Source organism: Phacochoerus africanus, chromosome 1 (assembly GCF_016906955.1).
Source record: "Phacochoerus africanus isolate WHEZ1 chromosome 1, ROS_Pafr_v1, whole genome shotgun sequence".
Taxonomy (NCBI): domain Eukaryota; kingdom Metazoa; phylum Chordata; class Mammalia; order Artiodactyla; family Suidae; genus Phacochoerus; species Phacochoerus africanus.
The window spans coordinates 98858686-98885009 of NC_062544.1; the positions used below are offsets into that span (position 1 = coordinate 98858686).

Sequence of the window (26324 nt, forward strand, 5' to 3'; positions counted from 1 at the left end):
GAATGTCTGAATCTGCTTCTTTGGAAATCCTTTGTAACTCTTCACACCCAGCCGCCTACAATTGTTGTGTGAATGTACAGTCCAAATTTCAAACAAGAGGGACATCCCAAGGGTACGAGATGGACTTGTTTCTTTTCTACCTACACGCGGGCAGATCCAAAGTCTGGTGTTCTACATAGAAACTCACCAAGGTTGTGGAGCTAGCTCCTAGAATGCTGGAGAAAACTTTCCTTTCTGCAATAATGAAACAACTACAAAGGTACTATAATGAAGTGGATTTACTGAAAAAGAAGACTAAAAAATTTGATAGCAAGAGAGATATAAAAGACCCACAGGATTTAAATTAATAAATACAAAAATGATTGGCTATAAACAATGTAAAAATACATTTCCCAGTCCCCAAATAGAACATAATTTAAGTATAGAAATTATAAAATTTTCATACTGTATGTGCATTTCCCTTATAATTTTTAAGAACCATTCTAAACAATTTGTATAAAATGTAACAAATTTATCATAACCACTAATAAGAAATTATTTTTGAGTTTACTGATTTTTGCCCTTTTCTATACATAACAGTGGCTTTGGTCCCAAGTTCTTCTTGAACTTTTTATTCACCGCAAAATTTTAATCCTAATTCCTTCTACAAAAGAAGATGGAAGTTAAACAGTCATGGGTCCTGTTTAAAAAAAAAAATGTGAAGAAAGGTTCTAGAGTAACCAATAATTCCAGTGATGATTTTATCTTTCAGTGGCTGGATCAGAGGCCACTTCTGTGCCAGTGAAACAGATGGAAGGGAAACCTCAGAGCAGAGCTTCAGCTCCACGTGTAAATGCTGTTTGAGTGAGGCCAGCTGAGGATATTCCCTCAAATTCAGCTGAGCCCGGTGCACCAGTGGGAACCCTGAGGCAGCCCAGACGGTCCACTGTGAATCCCAGCTAGGTGAAGATGATACTTAAAGTGATAGTGGTATACAGCTGGATGTGAAATTCAAGAATCTGCCTACCATAAGCTGCTTATCTTTGACCAAGTGTTTATTCTTAGACCCAAGACTTAGGCCTTTTCTCCTTTCTTAGTTTAGCACTCCCAGTAAAAAAAAACACCCATGATTGGTTTCATTATCTCCCAAGCAGGTAGTGGTGACATCACCACCAGCACTAGCATCAAAACTCTGATGTAAATGGCTAAGGTTCCGTGGCAATAAGACAGAGCAGAAGCCATGTCTGAAACCCATCCACAACATGAATGGCAGATGAGGTTAAAGGGTGGGGTTGTTAAACTGTCTCAATGGAAATGTGATTCCACTCTTTCAGACAGAAAACCTAGCCTGGGAGCCTTCCACCAAAGTACTGCAGGACCTGCTATGTGGCCTCACTGCCTTCACCCTAGAGTCTTGAGTCAAAAGTCAAGCAGGAGGATAAGAAAGGTCTAGCCTGTGAACCACCTGATTAGAAAGGTCCCACTCAAAGCGCCCTGTCTGCCTGTGACTCTAAGACAGCCTGCCAGCTACAGACAATTCTTCCAAATGATCAGAACTGGGTAGGAACTATCTCCTGAGAATGGTTTCACTCCCTTATACCCTCAACATTATTAACCTGGGCAGGATTTTCTTTTGTAGATCTTCACTTTCTTAAGAAGTTCTCCTCTGAAGAGAAATGAGAGCAGTGCCTATGTGGGAACAAGAACCCTAAAGATCCTGCTACAGAGTCTATGCAGTTAGAAAGGCCCAAGACTGTAAGAACACCTCAAGCCCACTACCATCAAGGAAGCCAGAGCCAGAGGCCCATCTCTGCCAGTGAGAGGCAGGTCATGGACTGTTTTGATACGGAGACAGAGAGGAAGGCTCTCAAATGAAAAATCAAAGGTTGGGGTTTTAAAAATTAGACTGGTTCCAAAGAAAACACTGAACAGAACCTGCAGAGCTGTATTACTTTCAGTAGAAATAATTATATGGCAAAAGGGAATGAACCATTTTCTAGCTTGTGGTATGAATGCCATCTCTTCAGACACTTGGTAAGTGGCTAAAGACTGCTTTTCAAACTACTTTCACTATATTGGGCAAAAAGTAGATCTTTCTTATCTTTGGTCCTTAGTCATGACAGCAATTTCTTCCATTTTTCTATGTGTAATGGTATATAAAGATTTTTTAACTTGATATCAACAACCAAAATGCAATATAAACATGGGGTTGCTGATGTTGTTGCTTTTGTAACACAGAATATCAACATCTCCCACACATTTATAACAGGTCTCAGAAAGAATAATAATTACAGTGTAATTTTAAGGCTAAGTGAGATACAGTAAAATGTTACAGTGTAATTTTAAGGCTGAGTGAGATACAGTAAAGCCTGGGTTTTACATTTGAAGGGAAAAACTTAGACCAACATTTAAAATACTGATCTTTGAAACACATAGATTAAATGTTATCTAGTCATCAAAAAACAGTAAAAGCAACGCAAATTGACTTAAAAAATGGAACCATTTCTAAATAGACAGACTTAATCATGCTATTGTCTATACAGCTATAAAGTATAACTTAAAGTTAAGCCTTACTAGCCTAGTAAAAATGACAGAATAAATCACATAGCTCAGCTGATGATAAACAATTGCCCTCACCTCCAAACAAAACTTCATTTGACACTACTTTCAACTGTTATAAAAAAAATTTTTTGAAAAAACAAAAAGCCCTCTGGCCCACGGGTATGGTGACTGACACAAAGTCCAATCATTATTGATCACACTGCCTTCCTGCCTTGTTCTCCACGACACACATTCTCGAAGTACTCCTGCTCAGGCACTTGGCAGGTGCTACCTTCTGGAACACCTGTTCTCTAGAGTCTCTAGGCATTAAGTGGTTCAGTGAGGGGCTCTGTCCTGGTGGTATCCTCAGGTTTTCTTGGCCGGGGCTGCTTAAATTTTTCATAGGCCATAAGGAAGAAGTCAAACAGAAAGCTCAAACTTGCTGGAAATCCAAACCCCTGAGGAGGAAAAATGGGTAGAGATTATTTCCAGAATTCATCATATAATCTCCTACTTGGCTCCAACCATGTTTCATACAAGGAAGACGATTCATCAGTTTATCTTATACACATTATTCTTATAACATAAATGGTTTAAAACATTTTAAGGTAATTAAAAATGGAAAATTATCAAAAAACAATTCCAGAATAATGACAAGTTAACATGCCAAAAAACAACTGTCTTGCATGTGTATGTGTGTGGTTCCCATCTATGAAGCTAGGGTTAATAGATGAAAAACAAAATCCTTTAACATGATACAAAACACAGGATTATTAGCAGTGGCTACACTGACCCACAGGTGAGATTAGGGAAATATGTGAGTAGGCAGCCAAACCCTAGGTAAAAATGGAAAGTTATTAATATCAAAACAGAAATTCAATTTTGAAGATACTTTTAGGTTACTCAAAAAATATCTTCCAGTTAACTGTCACACTGCAATCACACAGCAACATGACGCCACTACCTACTTCCTCTTCCTTAAATCACTTCCTCTTTATATTCTTCTAACATCTGATCAAACACTGAGAATTCTCTCTAGAGACAGAAGACCATGGTTCAAATTTAGCTTCTTCAGCAGCAAAACTCTTAAGGAAAGGGGGCCAAAGAAGTGCTCTGTAAAAAGATAAAATGGAGGAATTCCTGCTATAGCACAATGGGTTAAGAACCTGACTGCAGCAGCTTGGGTAGCTGCAGAGATGTGGGTTCTATCCCCCCCCTGGCCTGGTACAGTGCGTTAAAGGATCCTATGTTGCCATAGCTGCAGCTCGGATTCAATCCTTGGCCCAGGCACTTCCATATGCTGCAGATGTGGCCATTAAAAAAAAGAAAATCGATGTAAGTCATGGCTAAATCCCTTCCAACTCTAAGGCTCCATCTCCATGAATTTTAACATTTGGTTGTAGTTTGCTGCAGTCTCTTCCCCTTCACACCCAACCCCTCAACCCTAAAGAATATGCAACCTGCCTTGCTTCACTATAGAGCACACTGAGCTCTAAAACCACTAATCCACTTGCAAGTCCCCACACATCCAACCTAAATATAACTGTCAATTCCACTCCTCAAAACCCAAGTCTCTTCTCAGCTCCGGAGTCTTTATTTTGGCCTGATGGTATCTATTCCCTTATTTGGCAACTTCATACAATACTTTAAAGGCAGACCAGATGTCATCTTGACTATGAAGCCATCTCTGACCTCAGAGAGGTCCAGTCCAAACAGGGGCTTTTACACCATATAACCCAAATGATCTTCTAGCTCTTTTGTTCATATCACGTTTTTCAAAAAACAGGCGCTCTCAACTCCTTTAAGTCTACATAATCGTTCATAATTTAAATAGCTGCACAAGGTAATTTCTAGTATATTATAAATGCTGAATTTTTAAACTACCAGTCACTCTTAAATATATCCAGTGAAATCTAAATACTATAACAAACTGAAGTTCCTGTAGTGGCTCAGTGGAAACGAATCTGTCTATCATCCATGAGGACATTGGATTCCTGGCCTTGCTGAGGGGGTTAAGGATCTGGCATTGCCCTAAGCTATAGTGTAGGTTGCAGATGTGGCTCGGATCCAGTGTTGCTGTAGCTATGGTTGTAGGCTGGCAGCTACAGCTCCGATTCAACCCCTAGCCTGGGAACCTCCATATGCCATGGGTGTGGCCCTAAATAAAGACAAAAGACAAAAAAAAAAAAGTACTGTAACAATCTAAAACATCATCTAAATAAAACACGTAACTAAGCTCTTTTTCAATTTCTGGGAATTTCAGAACATGCTTTTTTTCCCCCTCATGAACTCATCATTTTCTCAACTTTATTTCACTTTCTCCACAGGATTTTATAGTCATATATTTTTTATACTAGAAAGTATTTTACTGATTCATTCTATTATACTCTTCTGCAACAAAAATAGGATTATAAAGTAAAATTAACCATAAGGCTTTTTTTCTCTTCAATTGGTTCATGTACCCATAGCTAAATATTCTAATTCCTAGAATGAGTCAAGGCCTCAGCATTAATTTTATTTTTATGTTTTGTTTTTACAAGTGTAAAGTACTAATAAACCATGTGCACATAAATAAATGGATTAGCCGTTTAATTCTTGGAATTCCTCCTACCATAAAAAGCAGTTTTCATGATCTATTAGCTGACAATTGAATTAATTAAAATTTTGACTTTGTGGAGTTCCTGTCGAGGCTCACTGGTTAATGAATCCGACTAGGAACCATGAGGTTGTGGGTTTGATCCCTGGCTTTGCTCAGTGAGTTGGGGATCCAGAGTTGCTGTGGGCTGTGGTGTAGGTTGCAAATGCGGCTCAGATACCATGTTGCTGTGGCTCTGGCGTGGGCCAGCGGCTGCAGCTCTGATTCCACCCCTGGCCTGGGAACCTCCATATGTCATGGGAGCGGCCCTAGAAAAGACAAAAAAAGACCAAAAAAAAAAAAATTTGACTTTATGAACAAAGCGTTAACTGGAAATCAGCTGACTTGTAAGACGGATTTGTTAACTAGCTGTTAGTTGTTCATGTTCACATTACTGGTACCAATTAGGTCCATGATCCCTGACTTACAATTCTGAAAATCCACAAAGTTATAAAAACTCAAGTTTCATACTTACTTGACTCAAAATGGACACAAGACAAAACTATTTACAATCTCTATCTAGCCCTTACTATGAATATTCATTCATATGCTTCAGAAATATTATAATACGTTGGATTACAAGATGCTGCCGTGGCCCTCTGAAGGTGTGTAATACAGTGCAGTATTTCTAAAATCCAGACTATTCTGAATTCTAAAAAATATTTGGTCCTTCAAGGATTTAAGATAAAAATGTTTACTTATCTATCTCTTATAATCGGCTGAATTTGTGGATTTCTCCTGCCTATTCCCTACAATGAAAACAGCACTTGACAGGTAGGTATATTTTTGCTCAACTGGAAAGGGGAGAGATCTAAGATAAAGTCAATTCTACCACTTCCATTAGCAAGAATACGTTCATATGTAGAGTAAATGGATTTTTGTTAATAAAACTCAGTCAAATTCCAGGAACAGGGTCTAGGTTTTAAAGGCTATCATATTTATTTGCTTTTAGGTCTTCTATTAAAATTACACTAAAAAAAAGTTAACAGACAAACTATTCTCCCTTATTCTATAACTTGTGAAGTACTTCCCAATAAGCAAAGATAAAAGGTACTTACAATTGCAAAAAGTTCAGCATAGGTATTGTCATGTGTGAAAGCAAAAATTAAAGATGCCACGAAAAACACGAATCCTGTTCCCGCAGTAATATAAAAATCCTATATATACACATAAAATAAATACAGCATGGTTAGGTCGGTTGAAAACAAATGCATCAATTACAAAAAAAAAAAAAAACTTCAGTGACTTTTTCTTCTTGACCCAAATTTATTTCAACTTCTAACTTTTCAGTAAGACTAGTATTTGATAAATACTCTATAAAGGAACACTACCCATACTTTGAACAGGGCATATTTAGAAAGTACGTCACAAGATAATCTTTAAATAAAAATATTTCCCCATTATCACTTATATGTGGAATCTAAAAAATAAATAAATGTATATAATAAAACAAGAATAGATCCACAGATATAGAGACCAAACTAGTGGTTACTAGTGGGGAAAGAGAAGTGGGAAGGGGCAAGACAGATGTAGGAGTTTCCGTCACGGCGAAGTGGAAATGAATCTGACTAGGAACCAAGAGGTTGTGGGTTCGATCCCTGGCCTCGCTCAGTAGGTTAAGAATCCAGCATTGCCGTGAGCTGTGGTGTAGGTCACAGACGCAGCTCAGATCTGGCGTTGCTGTGGCTGTGATTCAGGATAGCAGCTGTAGCTCTGATTTGACCCCTAGCCTGGGAACCTCCATATGCCATGGGTATGGCCTCAAAAAGACAAAAAAAAAAAAAAAGACAAATGGAGGAGATTAAGAAGTACAAACTACTATGTATAAAATAAATAAGCCACAAAGATATATTGTACAGTACAGGGAAATATAGCCATTGTTTTGTAACTAACTTTAAATGGGGTATAATCTATAAAGATTGAATTTCTATTTTTATATCTGAAACTAATATTGTAAATCAACTATATTCTATTACAAACAAAAGTTACTACAAACAAAAGTTATTAAAAACAGTTTCACAAAAGGTCATGCATGTATATATTTATCTTTTTCTCTAGGAGGTATTAGAATCATCAAAGCCCAAATATTTATTAAACTCCATGTTACTTCCTGCAAAGAAAAGCATTTCTCCTCCCTTTCAAAGTAATCCATGCTAGGATGGCTTCTCTGAGAGCACTTCCGTGATTTTTTTTTTTGTCTTTTTGCCTTTTCTTGAGCTGTTCCCGTGGCATATGGAGGTTCCCAGGCTACGGGTCCAATCAGAGCTGTAGCCACCAGCTACACCACAGCCACAGCCACGCCAGATCCGAGCTGCATCTACGACCTATATCACAGCCCATGGCAACGCCAGGTCCTTAACCCACTGAGCAAGGCCAGGGATCAAACCCGCAACCCCAGGGTTCCTAGTCGGATTCGTTAACCACTGAGCCATGAAGGGAACTCCTTCTGTGCTTTTAAAGCACTTTGGAAAAGAGAGAATTGAAAGGATCACCCATCATTCACTACATAAATTGTACCAACAGTGTGTTTTTTAGACACATAAGCTTTCTGGGATAACATGTTGCTGTCAATGGTCCCAACTGGATGATCCAACATAAGCATTTATGATAAAATGATCTACTGCATAAAAGCTTCCACATGTCTTTATAATGCAGCTTATAGCAAGGACATTTCTCCTAGGTTTCCAAGTGCTCTCAGGCTCGACTTCACAAGGCCTCTCTCAGGTGCCAAAAGAAAACAGTCCTTGACATACAGGCTTGATTCAGAGGAGAAACTGGAAAAATGGCAGCCATTCCAAAGGGTTTTAAGTCTCATACTTTTTGGAGTTTTCAAAAACGTAATCTCTATTAAACCTAATATCAATAAAACTACCCAAAGTAGAATTCCTATACTCAATAGTTCACTTAACATTTAAAAAAACTTCAGATTTTGTTTCTAAAAAGAAGTGTTTTTCTGCAGTATTTTGTTTTTTTCTATTCCTTTGAATATTATTTCAAATCTGTTACTTCTTTTTTTTTTTTCAGTCTGTCTTTTCTAGGTCCACACCCATGGCATATGGAGGTTCCCAGGCTAGGGGTCCAATCAGAGTTGTAGCTGCCAGCCTACACCACAGCCACAGCAATGCCAGATCTGAGCCTCATCTGTGACCTACACCACAGCTCATGGCAACGACAGATCCTTAACCCACTGAGCAAGGCCAGGGATCGAACCCACAACCTCATGGTTCCTAGTCGGATTCATTAACCACTGAGCCATGACAGGAACTCCACGTTACATCCTAATATAAAACTACTAATATTTGGAGTTCACTCAAGGCAATATTTAAATAAGACAATCATTTTGAGACAGAATAATGTAACATTCAATACGCATGGGTTCTAGATCCAGACTGAGTTCATACTCCAGCTTTATTACTTCCTAGTTATATGATTCCGAATTAGTTACCTCATGTCTGTGTGCCTTTGCTTTTTCATCAGCAAAAAGGGAGTAATAACAACATCATATTCATGGGTGGTTCTAAAGATTAGGGTTAATCTATGTGCTCAGATCAGTGCCAGACACATAGTAAATGTTCCATAAACATTGGCTATTGTTATTTTTGATATAATCTGACCCACAACAGCACAAGAGAGAAAAGACTCTCTCTTCAAAAAGATGACTTTTAGGAGTTCCCATCGTGGTGCAGTGGTTAACGAATCCAACTAGGAACCATGAGGTTTCGGGTTCGATTCCTGGCCTTCCTTGCTCAGCGGGTTAAGGATCCGGCATTGCTGTGAGCTGTGGCGTAGGCTGCAGACGCAGCTCAGATCCCGCGTTGCTGTGGCTCTGGCGTAGGCCGGCAGCTATGGCTCCAATTCAACCCCTAGCCTGGGAACCTCCATACGCCGCAGGAGCGCCCCAAGAAATGGCAAAAAGACAAAAAAAAAAAAAAAAAGATGACTTTTTGGGAGTTCCTGTCATGGCTCAGCAGTAACAAACCTGACTAGTATCCATAAAGACACAGGTTTGATCCATCCCCTCACTCAGTGGATTAAAGATCCAGCATTGCCATGAGCTGCGGTGTGGGTCGCAAATGCAACTCGGATCTGGCATTGCTGTGGATGTGGTGTAGGCCTGCAGCTGCAGCTCCGATTCGACCCCTAGCCTGGGAACCTCCATATGCCTCAGGAGTGGCCCTAGAAAAGGCAAAAAGAAAAGGGAAAAAAAAAATCACTTAGGAATAAAAACAAAAGACCTAAAAGAAACACAGTAAAATATTTAAAAAGCTATTTTTGGATGAAATGACTAACTTTTTTTCCTTCTCAGTATTTCAATATCAGTATTTACTCTAAAATAACTTTAAATGCTCAAGTCTAATGTAGTAAATGTTTTACATTCTGTTTACTTTGACCATTATACTGAACTGGAAAATATTATAATAGTGTTTCTTGTCAAAAAGATCAATGTTCTTAAATACTATAGATGAAACACAAAAACACTAAACATTTATAAAAATATTTTTATGGATAGTGATACTATTTTGCTGTTGAAAAATAAGAAATGAAAAAATATTTTCAATCTTTAAAATATAAATGTAGGAGTTCCCTGGTAACCTAGTGGTTAAGGATCTGGCATTGTCATCTCTGTGACTCACATCACTGCTGTGGCACAGGTTCAATACCTGACCTGCTAAGTTCTACATGCTGTGGGCACAGCCAGGAAAAAAGTATATTATGTGTATGTGTGTGTGTATATACATGTATACATTCAGACTATAAATCAATCAGCTCAGATACTAGTGAACTTTTCCCATGTAGAAATTGTGTTGCATAAGTATCTGGAAAAAGGAAAAGTTTTTTGGTTTTTTTTTTTTTTTTTTTTTGCTTTTTAGGGCCACACTCACAGCATATGGAGGTTCCCGGTCTAGGGGTTAAATCGGAGCTGTAGCCGCCAGCCTATGCCACAGCCAGAGCAATGCAGGAACTGAGCCACATCTGTGACCTACACTACAGCTCATGGCAACACAAATTCTTTAACCCAAAGAGCAAGGCCAGGGATTTAACCTACAACCACATGATTACTCGTCAGATTTGTTTCCACTGCGCCACAACAGGAACTCCAGGAAACCTTTTCAAAAATTACAAATATAATTAACAAAAATTCTAAGGTAGTTTCTCTATTCTTTTCTTAATGCATATTTCATAAAATAAATGAGTTCTGTTGTTTCACTATAGAGAGACTCCTGAAGTTCCTGACATGGCTCAGTGGAAACGAATCTGACTAGCATGCATGACAATGCAGGTTCAACCCCTGGGCTCACTTAGTGGATTAAGGATGTGGTGTTGCCATAAGCTGTGGTGTCAGTTGCAGACATAGTTGCATCTGGCGTTGCTGTTGCTGTGGAGTAGGCCAGCAGCTACAGCTCCAATTCAACCCCTAGCCTGGGAACCTCCATAAGGGCTAGGGTGCAGCCCTAAAAAAAAAGACAAAAGAAGAAAATAAAGAAATTCCTATGGTAATGGTATTTGCCATGTCATCATCTGTAGTTGCTAGGGCAATGGTTCTAATAGGAGTGTATGCCTAGGCCACATAATAAACTGCAGAGTATGAGGTCAAGTGTGAGGATTTTCCTGGGTTCATATCTCAGTTTATTTTTACCTTGTGTAACTCTGGACAGGTTACTTAACCACCCTGAAACTAAGTTTCCTCAACAGAAAAATGAAGCATTAGGGTTTGAAGATTTTAAAATACCGTATGTAAAGTGCCTGACACATAGTACACACTCATAGCAGCTATTATCAGGTAAGATAATGGGAAATGTCATATGATGGCCATGTCACATGCATGTGTTCATCAAAGGCTTGACGGATTTGATTCAGACTCTGTTTTTTAAAGTTACTTTTTTAACTATTTGGTATCAACTTTTTGTTTTTTAATTTTTAAGCTTAAAACACTTATGGGTGTGTATATGTGTATATGTATTTTACTAAAATACAGTTGATTTACAATTTTATGTTGGTTTCAGGTGTACAGCAAAGTGATTCAGTTATATTTTTTTCAGATTATATTCCATTATAGGTTATTTTAAGACAGTGAATGTAGTTCCCTGTGCTACACAGTAAATCCTTATTGCTCATCTATTTTATGTATAGGAGTTTGTGTCTGTTAATCCCATACACCTAATTTGTCTGTCCCCCTTCCCTCTCCCCTTTGGTAACCACAAGTTTGTTTTGTATGTCTGTGAGTCTGTTTCTATTTTGTATATAGATTTATTTGTATTATTTTTTATATTCCACATATAGGTGATATCATACAGTATTTGTCTTTCTCTGACTCACCCCACTAAGTAATAACATTCTCTAAGTCCTCCATGTTACTGCAGGTGGCAGTATTTCATGCTAAAGGAATTATTTTAAAAGAAGGTGACAGATGTTCAACAGCACAAAATTTAAGATGTATAAAAGGGTACACAGAGAAATGTAAATCTTAGGTGTATTGACCCGATGCGTGCTTCTCATTAATTTAAAGCCATGGTAAAATCTTACTGCCTTGTATTTATCCTGTCATTTTGTTTTTAATGGGTAAAAATTACCCTAATTTTTATCTTTTCCCTCAAAGAGGTAAATTCTTTCATAAATCAACCTAACAGTTACAATTCTCTACAAACTACTACTGATAACTTGAATACTACTGAAGAATTGCTCAATTCTTTCTTCCTTAAATGAACTATGTAAATTATCTCCTCCATCATGTCACAAATCCATACTATACTCAAATAAAAACACAGAGTCAGGGGAGTTCCCATCACGGCACAGTGGTTAACGAATCCGACTAGGAACCATGAGGTTGCAGGTTCAATCCCTGGCCTTGCTCAGTGGGTTAAGGATCCAGCGTTGCCATGAGCTGTGGTGTAGATCGCAGATGCTGCTCAGATCCTGAGTTGCTGTGGCTGTGGTGTAGGCCGGTGGCGGCAACAGCTCCGGTTAGACCCCTAGCCTGGGAACCTCGATATGCCGTGGGAAGCGGCCCTAGAAAAAGGAAAAAAGACTAAAAAAACAAACAAAAAAAAAAAAAACCCAAAAAACCACACAGGGTCAGCAGACTAAGTCTTTAGAAAGTTATAAATCTCTAATTCTGTGAATACAAATTTCTCTAGGGAAATTTCTGAAGGACGAATTTAATAAATGCCTTCTAAGTTCACTTACAAACAACTTTTTCATAACAAAACCAAAACCACATAGGTAGAATTACATGCCCTTTTGTTTAAAGGCCCAGAAACATATCACATAGGTTCAATTCTCCATCTCTTTTATGTCCAGAATGGGCTGGCCTATAGTAGCAGGTAGACAGTGAATAACTGTAGAACCAATGTGTGACACTTTGAAATGTGAGACATCAAAGTGACAAGACCTTAGTTTAAAAAAATACCTAATGTGGAGTTCCTGTAATGGTGCAGCGGAAATGAACCCAACTAGGAACCATGAGGTTGTGGGTTCCATCCCTGGCCTCACTCAGTGGGTTAAGGATCCAGCGTTGCCATGAGCTGTGGTGTAGGTCTCAGACATGGCTCTGATCTAGCGTTGCTGTGGCTGTGATGCAGGATGGCAGCTGTAGCTCCAATTTGACCCCTAGCCTGGGAACCTCCATATGCCACGGGTGCAGCACTAAAAAGCAAAACAAAACAAAAACACAAAGAAAAACACTCTAATGTGGAGTTCTCACTGTGGTTCAGCAGGTTAAAACCCATGAAGATGCAGGTTTGATCCCTGGCCTTGGCTCAGTGGGTGAGGAATTGAGCGAAGCTAAAACAAGCTTTTTTTCAGCTGTAGCGTAGGTCGCAGATGCAAGTCTAATCCAGCATTGCTGTGGCTATGGCATAGGCCCCAACCACAGCTCCAATTCGACCTCTAACCCAGGAATTTCCATATGCCATGGGTGTGACCATAAAAAGAAAAAATACCTAAAGTGAATTAGATTACACCACCAATAACTGTAACTACTGGCAATCTGTCACTTGCATCCAATTTCACTCTCCCCTTCTATCATCCTGTTTGGCAGGGAAAACTGAGTTGCCTAGAGGCAGAGCTGAAACAATGGATAGTGTCTTTTCCGGTTACAAGTTGTGAAAGCATAACTATTGTGAACAATGAAACTACACAAGATTCCCAAAGATCTAAATTCTCATTAACAGGGGTTTTATTTTTTCATGCTTACCGATGGCTTGACTTTTTCGGGGTCAACTTTGTCATACACTGGAGTGCAGTACACAATCAGGATAAGGAGACTCAGGAGAAAGGCACTGCAGCTTACAAATTCAAAAAAGTAAAGTCCTCCACACAGAGTACATTGTGATACGATTTCCTCACAAATAAAGGCCAACAGAGAGAGCACCTACAAAAGAAACAAAACATTTTGCTTAAATGTTTTTCAGAGAAACTTACAGTATTCAGAAAACACCATCTGTTTACCCAGATATTTATAATGTGGAGACTTGGCAAACAAGATTACTGAATGAACCTGATCTACACAGAGCTTACAGTCTAGTTGCCTTGAAACTAAATATTAACAGCCACTGTGCACTAAATGCTAGAATAGGGGAAATCTGGGGTGTTGTTAAAAAAAGCACACAGAAGAGGCACTCAATCTGGTGGTCAGGAAAAGCTTCCTGAAGGCAAGCTGAGACCAGGAGGATGGTAGAGGCAGTTTAGGGGCTAAAAGACAGGGAAGAAATCTCCAGGCAGAGGAATAGTACACAGAAAGACCTAGAGGTGAGATAGCATGGTACCTTCGCACCCCACACACACAGAGCCCAGAAACCTTCCCCCTCAAACATACACTGAACCGTGAGAGTGAGGTGAGTCAACATGGCTAATGCACCCAGTTAGAGGCAAGCGGGTGGCAGCACAAAAATGATTAAATGAGACTAGAGACATAAATAGAAGCCAGATCTTCTAGGTGCCCCTTTTACTAGTTTGAGGTATCTGGATTTAAGGAGTTTTTAGCAAAGGAGTGACATGATCACGTTTATGTTTTTAGTAGATCGTACTAGCTACAATATAGAGAAGGGACGGGGGTAATAAGGCAAAACTTGAGGTAGACATCCGGCTGGGAAGCTTGTGTCGGGAATCAGCGGAATGACAGTGAGCAGGATAGTAGTAATGGAGAAGAGTGAAATTCCTGGAAGATGCAGCAGAAGACTTCATCAGACAGGAAGAATACAAATTCCTACTCGGATTTGTTAACCACTGAGCCATGATGGGAACTCCCCAGCTGCCTTGTTCTTAACTCCACGAGTAGTGTATTAACTTATTTTTCAGTCTTTCCAAATAATTCATTTTGTTTCATTGGAACAATTCCTTTCTACATTCAATTTCAATCTGTATAGTATTTAATTTTTTGGTTAGAAAAAGTATAATTTTTTATGCATTTACATTGCATGGAGCAGAGTTAATGCTGGCTAATTCGGCAGCTCAACCAAATGCAAGTGGGTCAAGCACTCCCACTGTTGTGTGTAATGTGGTATTTGCACACTGGTGCCTCACTGCAGAAAGAAAGTCTTTTAAGATGCAAGGGTGCTGGGAAGAGAATAAATTCCCTTTTAAATATGCTGTATATGAAGGGTCTACAGAATAGTTAGGTGGCATTGACTAGGAAGCAAAAGGATATATGGGTCTGGAGCTCAGGGGATGGTGTGAGGTGGAGAGCAGCTTGTGGGAGCTCACCCAGGATGAAGAAGGTTGACCCTGTGCAGAACTGTGAGGAACCCCAAGATACAAGGGATCAACAAAGATACCAGCAACGGACAATTAGGAACAGCAGTCCAAGGGGTAGTAGATCAAGAAAAAAGGATTTCTAGGGAGTTCCCATTGTGGCACAGCAGAAACGAGTCTGACTAGGAACTATGAGGTTGCAGGTTCGATCCCTAGCCTTGCTCAGTGTGTTAAGGGTCTGGCATTGCCATGAGTTGTGGTGTAGGTCGTAGATGCAGCTCGGATCTGGCGTTGCTGTGGCTATGGTGCAGGCCAGCAGCTGTAGCTCTGATTCCACCCCAGTCTGAGAACTTTCACATGCCACAGGTTTGGCCCTAAAAAGACAAAAAAAAAAAAAAAAAAAAAAAGGAAAACAAGAAAGGATTTCTACAAAGAGCAAGTAATCAAGCATGCTGAATGCTCCTCAGAAGTCAGGTAAGAACAATCCTGAAACGTTTCCATTATTAGCCTGAGCTACAAGAAGGTTGCTGGTGACATCAACAGGACCATTTCAGTGTGGTCAGATAGGGCAGCTTATCACATTAAAAAGTGAGAGCCAGAAAGGCAGTGGAATAGGTACGGCCCAGTCACCAAGTGCAGCTTCAAGTGGCCAGATCGGGTAGAGGATGAGGTCCAAGGGAAAGCAACTTCTAGACAAGAGAGAACTGAGCATGTTTAAATGCTAAGACAGAAACCTATAAGATGAGTGGGTCTAGAGACAGAGGAAGAAAAGAGGATCTCTAGGGGTAGGATTCAGGGCTCAAAGTCTGGGGCTAATGCATCTCTATAAATAGGAAGGAGAGAGAGAAAAGAGAGTTGGACTTGGGCAGTTTGTGTGGGTTTTGTGGAAGCTAAGGGAATTGCCTCCTGAGCATTAAAATCATCAAAATGACTGATGACCCAAGCCAAAGCCTATTGGGAAAAGCCATCTCACCCATACCAGGTGGGCAGAAGGATGGATGGCAACAAGACTGCTACCAAAATCAACACATACATTCCATAATGTATAACAAAAATTTTACACTACAAAACGTTTTCATCAAATCAGAGACGAATGGTACAGCCACTCTGGAAAACAATTTAGCAATTCTTAAAAACCAAGCATGCACTTGCCCTATAACCCAGCAACTGCATTCCTACATGCTACATCTGACCAAAAAAAATGAAGACTTACCTTCATGCAAAAACCAATATATGAATGTTCATAGCATTTTATTCTTAAGAGCCCCAAACAGGAAACAATACAAATGTCCTTCAGTGGCTAAGCAACCTGTGCTAATCCATACCATGAAATACTACTTAGCAATAAAAAGGAATAAACTTGATACACACAACAGTTTGGATGAATCTCCAAGGATTATGCAAGATAAAAAAATTGAATCTCAAAAGACTATTTACTGCATGACTCCATTTATATAATAACAAAATACAGAGATGGAGAACTACTTAGTGATGCTGAGGGAAAAGGTATGGCTTATAATGGAGTGGCAGGAGAGAACCACATGGTTTACGGAATAGTTCTGATTCTTGACTGTGGTAGTGATTAAGAAAACTGTGCTTGATGAAACAGCACAGATGCACACAAGCAAATGCACAGGACCTCCCTTTAAAATTTTCTGCAAGTTCCTGTGACCATCATTTCAAAATAAACAGTAAAAAAGCCAAACCTAAATTGACATCTAAGCCTATAAGGGATTTCCCCCCTCCTATTAGCAGTATAAAATTCAGACATCCCCACAACTGAAAAGAATGTATATAAGGACAAAAATAGATCCTATCACTGTGATTTCCTGTAGGATAATGAGGCATAAAATAGTTCAGCAATCCAAACAACTTCCTCAAGTCACACAGATGTTAGGTAAGGCTCCCCAATCATTATACCGAAGGATATAAAGTGACAAACAGAGACAAGTTCCAGAAGGTCACCATGTTAAGGGTCATCATCTCTTATAAATATCATTACAAAAGGAGTTTTTATGTCCACAGTATAATAAAATACCAAATGTCTAGTATTCCATTTGCTTTATTCTCAACTCTACATGTTAAATGTTGCCCAAGTTTTAGGAGTTTCTCTGAGAAATCTGCAAAATATACCTGAGGTCTATGAAAGTCAATTAACTGTGAGAAGATATCAGCCTAAAATGAGATTAGTTGATCTTGAACCATTCTTATTACAATAATGAGATTATCAGGAATACTCATCAGTGTAGGCTATGTGACAACAAAATCTTATCTGTAGTATAGACATAGATTGCTTATCTACTCTAAGAAAAGGGCAGGAGTCTGCTGGGCCAGGAGCAATCAGTGACAAGTCATTACAAGTCCTATTCCAAACTTACTAAAGGAGTTATTCTTACTGACCTGAAGCCTTAGAGCTGTATTGGGTTCTGCATGGTTCATAGTCTCCTAAGAGACTCAAGAGGTACCAAATCAAGTTCAGACATTTACTAGTTCCTATTTCCAGTCAAAGGCCAAGAAATTAGCACTATAAGCCATATTCAGAATGAAAATTTCTCCTGACTCCCCATTTCTGATGCTAACCTTCCTTTAAAAGCCCCCACAGCACTATACAGTCTCTAATACAAAGTGATCATTTTACAATATATACAAATGTCAAATTGTTGTTGTACACCTGAAACTAATGTTCCATGTCAAATATAACTAAATTTAAAGAAGTGTATTATGTATCCAACATTGTATTATGTCTAAGAACATGTAATGAAGAGAGCAATGAAAGCAATGAACAAGAAAAAATGAGAAAACAATAATTTTATATCTCATAATTGAGCATTCATTATACATAAATTTGGGAAATTTCAGGAAAATGTCCAGATCCACCCGGACTAATAGTAGCTGGAGAAGGATGAATGGAAAAGCAAGACTCAAACCAGGGCCAAAAGACACAGGATCTGGACAGGGAGAGGACATTCTGGGTGGGACACAAAAAGAACAGATTAATGATGGAAAGGATTTGTTTATATGGTAGCCCAAAAGGGATAATAAGGCAACTGACCTAACTGGATAGGGAACGATGAGGAAAATGGTTAAGGAGTTGAGTGTGGTTACGTGATTGTCACTGCGGGGAGCATGGATTTCTAGATGTAGGGATGGCCTGTCTAGTTTAGTTGGTTAGAAAACAGGAGGAGCAGAGGACTGGGCGAGGTCTGAAGGAACATCACAGTTCAAGGGTAGGAAGGAAGGAAAAGGGCAACCAGCAGCAGACAAGCATACGAAAATTAACACTTCTTAGGAAAATTCCTTAAAAAGCAAAGTAAACACATTCCTAATTTTTAATCTAACAGTGATGCTGGGAAGTATGAGACTATGAGGCTGAAGTGTGGCTTATTTTATTTTAATCATATATATAGATTTATGTTTATATTTATACTTGTAAGCAGTATTTAAAAAGAAAAAATGTGAAAGTTAAGGGAAGAATTTAGAACAATGTGTGGTCACCAGCACTAAATACCAAAGATAAGAAGAGAGATAAGGTAAGGTCACTGAAATGCATAAGGAAATAATAGTGAATGCAACCCTGAAATTAAAGGCTCAATGGGGAATTCCTGTTGTTGCTCAGTGGTTAATGAACCTGACTAGTATCCATGAGGACGCAAGTTCGATCCCTGACCTCCCTCAGTGGGTTAAGGATCTAGCGTTGCCATGAGGTATGGTGGAGGTCACAGACACAGCTCGGATCTCGAGTAGCTGTGGCTGTGGTATAGGCTGGCAGCCACAGCTCTGATTAGACTCCTAGCCTCCATAGCCAAGTAAATCAATAAATAAAAATCTAAATGATTATTTTCCAGTAGAGAGCTAGCCTGGGAACCGCCATATGCTAGCTAAATAAATAAATAAATGGCTCAGCGATTATTTTCCAGTAAATAGTTTTGCTCTCAATAGCATGAAGGCATCACATGAAATACTGCTTACTGAGTATTAAACCAAGTGCCTAATGTATGCCCAATGTGGCTCCTTGTAATGATAAAAAATTTTACCCAAATATAGTTAAGGGAATTATCCAGCCGTGAGAGTTGGGAGGACCATTGGAGAACACAGTCTCCTACCCTCATGTTTACAGTTGATGGATCTCTGACAGAATAAATCCCAAACTGTCCAGCCAGGCCTCCTGACTCCCACTCTGTACTTGTTCCTCCCCATAAAGCACTGTTTATTACGTTCATTTTACAGCTATGTATGTTTGTATAGGTTTTCCCTGTAAGACTGAGTTTTTGAAGTTAAAAACCAGTTTTGTGCATTTCCCCTTTTGCTATTAAATCACACATTAAAACCAACATGCAAGGGTCAGCACATTTGGGAAGTCTTGGTGACTAAAGATGGTCTTAAGTTTTAATGACTTAAACATTCAGATAATGACTACCCTGTGTCTCCATTTTAGTTTCACTACCTTTTCTGAAACTTCAATCTTCCTTAAAATTAATAGCCATCACATTAAATACTAATTCTCCATCATTTAACAGTCTACTACTAAAAAATTTCTCATAAAAGAACTTTTAAATGTTTGCCAATAATTACAAGGCTCAACCTACAAAATTTTACTAGTCTGAATTACTGAACTTGGTGTTAAAAACCTTGTAATGATATGTAAGGTTCAAGTAAACAAATCTGTCAGCCTGAAGTTAGGCTAAGCCTCCTTTGCCTTGAGCAAACATTTATTCTCACAAAAGTTTAAAGATATAATTTGCTGACATTATGAATCTTCTTCAAGGTAAAAACAGAGCATTTCAATTTAGTAAGTTTCAATTTTCACATTTAAATAATAAAAAGAGCACTGATATAGGACAAAGTGCCTTCTATGTGATTTGTTTCTTAGAACTTCTAGAATAACATAATTTAAAATGTAATAAATTCAAATCACTGGTGAATTTGAAATCAAACTGCTTGCCTGAAGAGTCATTATAATCACATGAAACCACAAACACAATGTCAGCTTGTTGCAGAAAGAATATCACACATACTTGGATCACGGCTCCGGTTTACTAACAAGGAAATAGGTTGCCAAATGTCAATTCTCCCCTTAAAAAAAAAAAAAAAAAAACCTCTTCAAAAATAGCAATAACAAAAACCTCACAAAATAAATTGTGGGTATAAGGACCAATCTAAGGATAAATAAACAAATTGCATAAATTTAGAACTGCGATACTCCTTACAGTGAATTCTCAGCTGAATCTCTCTTCCTCCACCCTGGAAGGGTGGATGGTAGTTAGGGGATGCTTATGTTATGGACAAGCCTTGGACAAAATTAATGTTACATCTGTAATATAGGAAAAAGAATGTGTGTGTGTATATATATATATATTTATGACTGGGTCACTTTGTGTACAGCAGAAACTGGCACAACACTGTAAATCAACTATACTTTAATGAAAAAAAAATTTTTTAAAGATGTTCATCAAAAATTATTAAAGAGGAGTTCCCGTCGTGGCGCAGTGGTTAACGAATCCGACTAGGAACCATGAGGTTGCAGGTTCGGTCCCTGCCCTTGCTCAGTGGGTTAACGATCCGGTGTTGCCGTGAGCTGTGGTGTAGGTTGCAGACGCGGCTCGGATCCCGCGTTGCTGTGGCTCTGGCGTAGGCCAGTGGCTACAGCTCCGATTCAACCCCTAGCCTGGGAATCTCCATATGCCGCGGGAGCGGCCCAAGAAATGGCAAAAAAAAAAAAAAAAAAAAAAAATTAAAGAAATTCAAATCAAAATTGCAATGAGGTATCACCTCACACCAGTCAGAATGGCCAGCATCAAAAAGTCTACAAACAATAAATGCTGGAAAGGGTGTGGAGAAAGATGTGAACCCTCCCTCCTACCTGTTGGTGGGAATGTAAATTGGTAAAATCTCAAAAAAAACTAAAAAAAGAACTACCACATGATTCAGCAATCCCACTCCTGGGCATCTATCAAGAGAAAACCATAATTCAAAAAGATACATGAATCCCATGTTCAATGCAGCACTGTTCACAATAGCCAAGACATGGGAGCAACCTAAATGTCCACTGACAGATGAACAGTATGATAAAGAATATGTAGCACATATAGACAATGGACTATTGCTCAGCCATAAAAAACCAAAATAATCCCATTTGTAGCAACATGGATGGACCTAAAAATTATCATATTAAGTGAAGTAAGTCAGATAAAGCCAAATATCATATAATTTACATGTGGAATCTAATAAAAGTGACACAAAAGAACCTATTTATAAAATAGAAACAAAGATTTTAAAATCAAACTTAGGGTCACCAAAGGGTTCACTGTGGGGGGGGGGATAAATTCAGAGGATGGGATTAACAGATCACTATTATATATAAAATAGATAACTCACAAGGACCTACTGTATAGCACCATACACAGCGCAATACAATATCTACTCAATATTCTGTAATAACCTATTTGGGGAAAAAAGAACAGATATGTGTATGTATAAATGAATCACTTTGCTGTACATCTGAAACTACAATTGGTCTTTGCCAAAAGGCCTAGAAGCAACATGTACACCTGAAACTAATTCAACATTGTAAGCCAACTATATCCCAATAAAAGTTTTTTAAAAGAAAAAAAAATTAAGGTCATATCTGAATGGCAGGCACAGCTATCTAACTCCAAGAGTATGTAACTCAAGAGCTAGTTATGCTATTGCCTCTCTAAATTCGCCTTCAGCTTGGAAGCTCCACTTTCTACCGTTCGGTGTTCAACTCTGTACCAGCAAGCACATCCCACAGAGCCTCGGAGATTTGTAAAAATCTTAAGACTGGAAAGAACCTCAGAGGAAATCTATCCAACCTTCTCGAATTCAAAAAATTTCCTAAGTACACAGTGTCTGGTTTTTAAGTTTTAGAAGAAGATTCATTTCTCTTTTGAGGTCTTTGAGAATCTAGTAAGATTTATGGGTCCAGAATAATGTACCCGAACACAGAAATGCACTATATTTTGAATAAAATATCATAAGGCTTGCAGGTCCCTTGTTAAAGTACCTCCTCTTTTGATTATGGGTTTCTCCACTATAGCTTCCTAATTGGAGCTCTCCAATTCCATTTAATTAAAAAATAAGTTAGCTAAAGTAAAGCAACCTAAAGGCAGAATCTGAGTTAAGGCAAAGAAGATTTTGCCTGTTGCCCCAGGCTAGATGATACTTTTCACTTACTCCATATATAACTTCCTTGGGACTTTCTGGGTAACTCTTATGATGTCATCAAGAGGTAAGATGTTAAAAGAGACAAAGCAGGAACAAAAAGGCAATCATTAAAATGAAAGGCAATAATGGAAAATTTTAAACATCTACATTAAGGAAAAGTGATTTTGTAAATTACAAGTTCCCATAAACAAATAAATGGATTTCACGAAGAGACATTAGATTTTACTCTTTCACTTTCTCTTTATGGATGATGGAGAACAAGCAGGAATAGTCTAACAACTTTACAAGGCAAACTCATCTTTCCCCTCCTCTCCACATTCAAGTAAAAAGTCTACTACCCTTGAAGTTCCTGTCGTGGCTCAGTAGTTAATGAATCCGACTAGGAACCATTAGGCTGCAGGGTTCAATCCCTGGCCTTGCTCAGTGGGTTAAGGATGCAGCTTTGCCGTGAGCTGTGGTGTAGGCCGCAGATGCGGCTCAGATCCCCTGTTGCTGTGGCTCTGGCGTAAGCTGGCGGCTATCCAATTCGACCCCTAGCCTGGGAACCCCCATATGCTGTGGGAGCAGCCCAAGAAAAGGCAAAAAGACCAAAAAAAAAAAAAGTCCACTACCCAACTTTTGGTTGTATTCTATTCTAAAGATATGGAACTATTGTTTATTAAACTATAATAACTAAGGTAATGAGAAATTTTACTTTAGATTTGCCAGTTCTGATTAGAAAGGAAATATAATGGCAACCTAAAAGAAATTTAATGTACAAGAGACCAATATTGATATGTTTTCTGAGCACCAAGAGTATTTCAGATGAATATTTATTCTTTTCTGTTCTAAAGAGTTCTACTATTTAGAAACATTTTAGCTCTAAGGCAGACAAATATAGCTTGTATCTAAAAGTCATGTGAGAACTGACAAGAGGAAGGGCAGAAGGAAGCCCTTCTGGGTAGAAAGAAGGATCCATGCAAAGGAACAATGGCAGAAAGGAAACTGAACCTGCTAAGAACAGAAAGCTTGCCAGTTTGGAACTAAAAGTAGAGCCAGACCCTCCTAAGTTCCATAGGCCTGTCACTTGCCTCCACGTGATTTCCTAATTATTCCCAGAAGTGGCTAAAAAGTAGCATTAGTTTTCCCACTGCTATTCTTCTATACAATAAAAGTAGGTCATATGAGTTCTAAGAATATAAATTCTGGTTATCTGAGTTCTAAGAACTTAATTTCTTCCGAAGGAAACCAACTGGCTATTTTCACGTGGGATGGTTAAACAAACCAAACCAACCCATAAACTAGAAATGCTAAACAGTCTGATTTTCCCTCTGGCAGAAAATGTTATTCATCATTGCTTAAAACAGCAACGATGTGTGTGTGACTTGAATTAAAATTTAAACCTCAGAGATGTTTTGATATTTTCACTAATAGGTTTAAGGTCCTTAACCAAAGCCTAAAATAAACCGAAATTCAATGAAATTGAAAAAGAAGTACACCGTGCCCTGGCACTGCTACCTGCGTACAAACACACACAAAAAAGGTTGTCCTTTTGACTTTGTATTTAGTACACATATATTGCTTATTCAGGAACAATTCTTTTCCAGCCAATATATAACTATTTGGAGACAATTTAGGACACACACATCTCAACACCATGCGCAGTATCCAAAGACTCTGTCCAACAAACTAAACTGCCCCCATCGGCGCGCACCAGGAAAACCGCAAAAACCAGAGAAAGATAAAAAAAAGCATTTCATTTCCTAAATATGAGGACTTCGGGAGATAATATTCCCAGAGTAATAGCTGGGAGAAGCGATGAAAGTCGCTATGGAAGTTGAAAGTCTGCGTGGACGACCTGGGTCTCCCCCCACGCACTTCCTGCGCCCGCCAAACACACTGAGGGGTCCTAGGTCGCCACCGGGAACTCAACCCGGACGTACCAGGAGAGGAGGGGGCCGGTGGGAAGGGGGAGCCCGGAAGGAAACAGCCCCTTCCCAGGCAGAGGGGGAAGTAACTGGGGCTGTGGAAACTGCCCCTTCCTAACAGCCAGGTTGAGGGCGGCTCCGCAACCTCCTCTCTCCCGCCCAGCCCGCGGACTCACCAGCTGCATAAATTTGAGGATTCGCAAGGGCCCCTTGAGCCGCTTTAAGGTGAAGTAGTTGGAGAGGCCTCTCCGGGCGCCTCTGGAGGGGGCTGGGTGCGCTTCTGTGGTGGGGCTGTAGACCGCTCCGTTCTCCATCGCCCAGGGCCCAGGGACGCAAAAGAGCTGCTGGCGTCTAAGTCTCGGTGGACTCCGCGAAGGCCGTCACTTCCTGGGCCTCCGCCCGCTTCCGGCCGACCCCGCCCCGGTCCCGCCTCCGCTCGGCCCCGCCTCCGCCTCACTCCAGCCCCGCCCCCTGCCGCGAGGCCTTACCCATCGAGGCTTATAACGACTTGGAGAGGCTCAAAGAAGGGGAACCGCAGGTGCAAAATTCCTGAGGACTTGAACAAGTTCGGCGCAGTTTGAAAGGGCTAGTGTGGCTAGGTTAAGTAAGGGAGAAGTAGGTGAAGCTGAAGATGTAGTCAGATACCAGATAATGCAGGGGGCTTGCACAGCAAGGGAAAAATTGGATTTCATTTTAAATGCTATGGGCTGTCTGGAAGTATTTTAAGGAAGCTCTCTCCTGCTTCTCTCTGAAGTTTTAGGCTTACTTGTCAAAATTGTTCAATTTACTTGTCTCTTTCTTGTTCACCAGCTGCTACGATCACATGTTAATTTTGGTGAACTTAGACTTATCAAGAATTGCAATTAGGAGTTCTTGTTGTGGCTCAGCAGAAAAAAATCTGACTAGTATCCATGAGGATGCAGATTCGATCCCTGGCCTAGCTCAGTGGGTTAAGGATCCAGCGTTGCTATGAGTCATGGTGTTGGTCACAGTCATGGCTCAGATCCCCCATTGCTGTGGCTGTGGTGTAGGCCAGTAGCTACAGCTGCTATTGAAGCCCTAGCCTGGGAACCTCCATGTGCCGTGGGTGCAGCCCTGAAAAAAAAAACGTAATTATATTTTATCTACTGAAGTTGATCCAGTCGTATGCCAGGCACACACATTTCTCCAAAACAACGTAATGTAGGTACTGTCATAAGTTTTACAGATGAGAAAACTAAGGCTTAAACCAAGCCCTTCCAGGTACAAAGGCCCATCTGTGTCCCCTTGTTTCTTGCCTGTAGAAAAAGGCTTTAGTCTCCTAGGCCTTCCCTGAGCTCCAAAGAGCAGAGTCAAGCGGTTACTAATTAGGGAAGTGAGGAATGCAGAAAGAAAAGCAAGAAACAACAGTTCAGTGAATAGAGTCCTAGCTCCTCCTCAGGGGATACACATAACAATCTGACACAGATTTTGAGTTGTTCTGCAGGAACCAAGTCCCCCCACTCAGGTGAAGAATAGTAGCTACATGCTGACAACAAGCACATAGACCCCACACTTCTGGTTGGAACCAGAAGGTGGGTGATGAAGATTTTTGAAACCTGAAGGTTGTTACAGTACCATCAACCAATCAGAAGTAAGTCACGCCCCCTTCAACTCTCACCCCAAATGTTGCCTTTAAAGCCCTCCCCAGAAAACCATCGAGAAGTTCTGATCTTTTGAACACTAGACATTCATGCTCTTTGCTGGGCTATGCAATAAATGCTATACTTTCCATCACTATGACTGGGTGTCAGTCAGCTGGCTTTGCTATGCAGTGGGTAAGCAGACTCAAATTCAGTTTGGAAATAAGGCCAAGAGGCCAAGGATAACATCCAAGGTCAAACACCCAGGGGCAACTGGAATGTAGGCCTAGGCAGTCTGACTCATGGCCTTGCTAACCGCTAGCCCAGCAAACCTCAAACCGGCTATCCATTAGGGCCTCAAGACCCATGGAGGAAGGAAGGGGTTACTGCTGCCCTCTGCTTCCACATTTATCTCCTGTTCTCCACAGCCCCAAACCTCCCTTTTTTTCCCCCTAGTAACAAAACAAAAGGTTCCATTCAAATAAATAGAGACAAGTAGATACTACCCTGCAGGAAGATGGGGAGGGACTCTACAGTTAGCCAAAGCTATCCTTCTGTCTTTAATTGAACACATTCTGAACCTCTTGCTGAGGCAAAGCAGCCAACAAATCCTGTCCAATAAAGCCACTGTGTTTTCACCAGGGCTCTAAGAATTCAGTGCTTTGTTATTCTTCAAGTCACCATCATCCCAAATAAGTCACTACCTGCATCTGAAATTTACTTAGAAATTCATCACCCCCTCCCAAAAAGATGGGTTAATGAATAAAGATATGAGTAAAAGGAGAG

General features: G+C 39.8%; 1 protein-coding gene across 1 annotated transcript; it reads right to left on the reverse strand.

The window, feature by feature from the left end:
• Nucleotides 1–263: 263 nt before the first annotated feature.
• CMTM6 (CKLF like MARVEL transmembrane domain containing 6) lies at nucleotides 264–24331 on the reverse strand. Its single transcript, XM_047769456.1, has 4 exons — nucleotides 24114–24331; nucleotides 13350–13526; nucleotides 6214–6312; nucleotides 264–2978 (listed from the first exon to the last, which is right to left on the reverse strand). The coding sequence occupies exons 1-4, from the start codon at nucleotides 24249–24251 to the stop codon at nucleotides 2841–2843; spliced, it is 552 nt and encodes a 183-aa protein (XP_047625412.1). The 5' UTR covers nucleotides 24252–24331; the 3' UTR covers nucleotides 264–2840.
• Nucleotides 24332–26324: the final 1993 nt, after the last annotated feature.

Bases quoted from the DNA above. Each gene is read 5' to 3' on its own strand.
- CMTM6 (XM_047769456.1), bottom strand. From the start codon at position 24,251: ATGGAGAACGGAGCGGTCTACAGCCCCACCACAGAAGCGCACCCAGCC. The intron at 13,527-24,113 runs GTGAGTCCGCGG...TTTCTTTTGTAG, and splicing joins TCCTCAAATTTATGCAGCTG to GTGCTCTCTCTGTTGGCCTT. The intron at 2,979-6,213 runs GTAAGTACCTTT...TTTCCTCCTCAG, and splicing joins ATGCTGAACTTTTTGCAATT to GGGTTTGGATTTCCAGCAAG.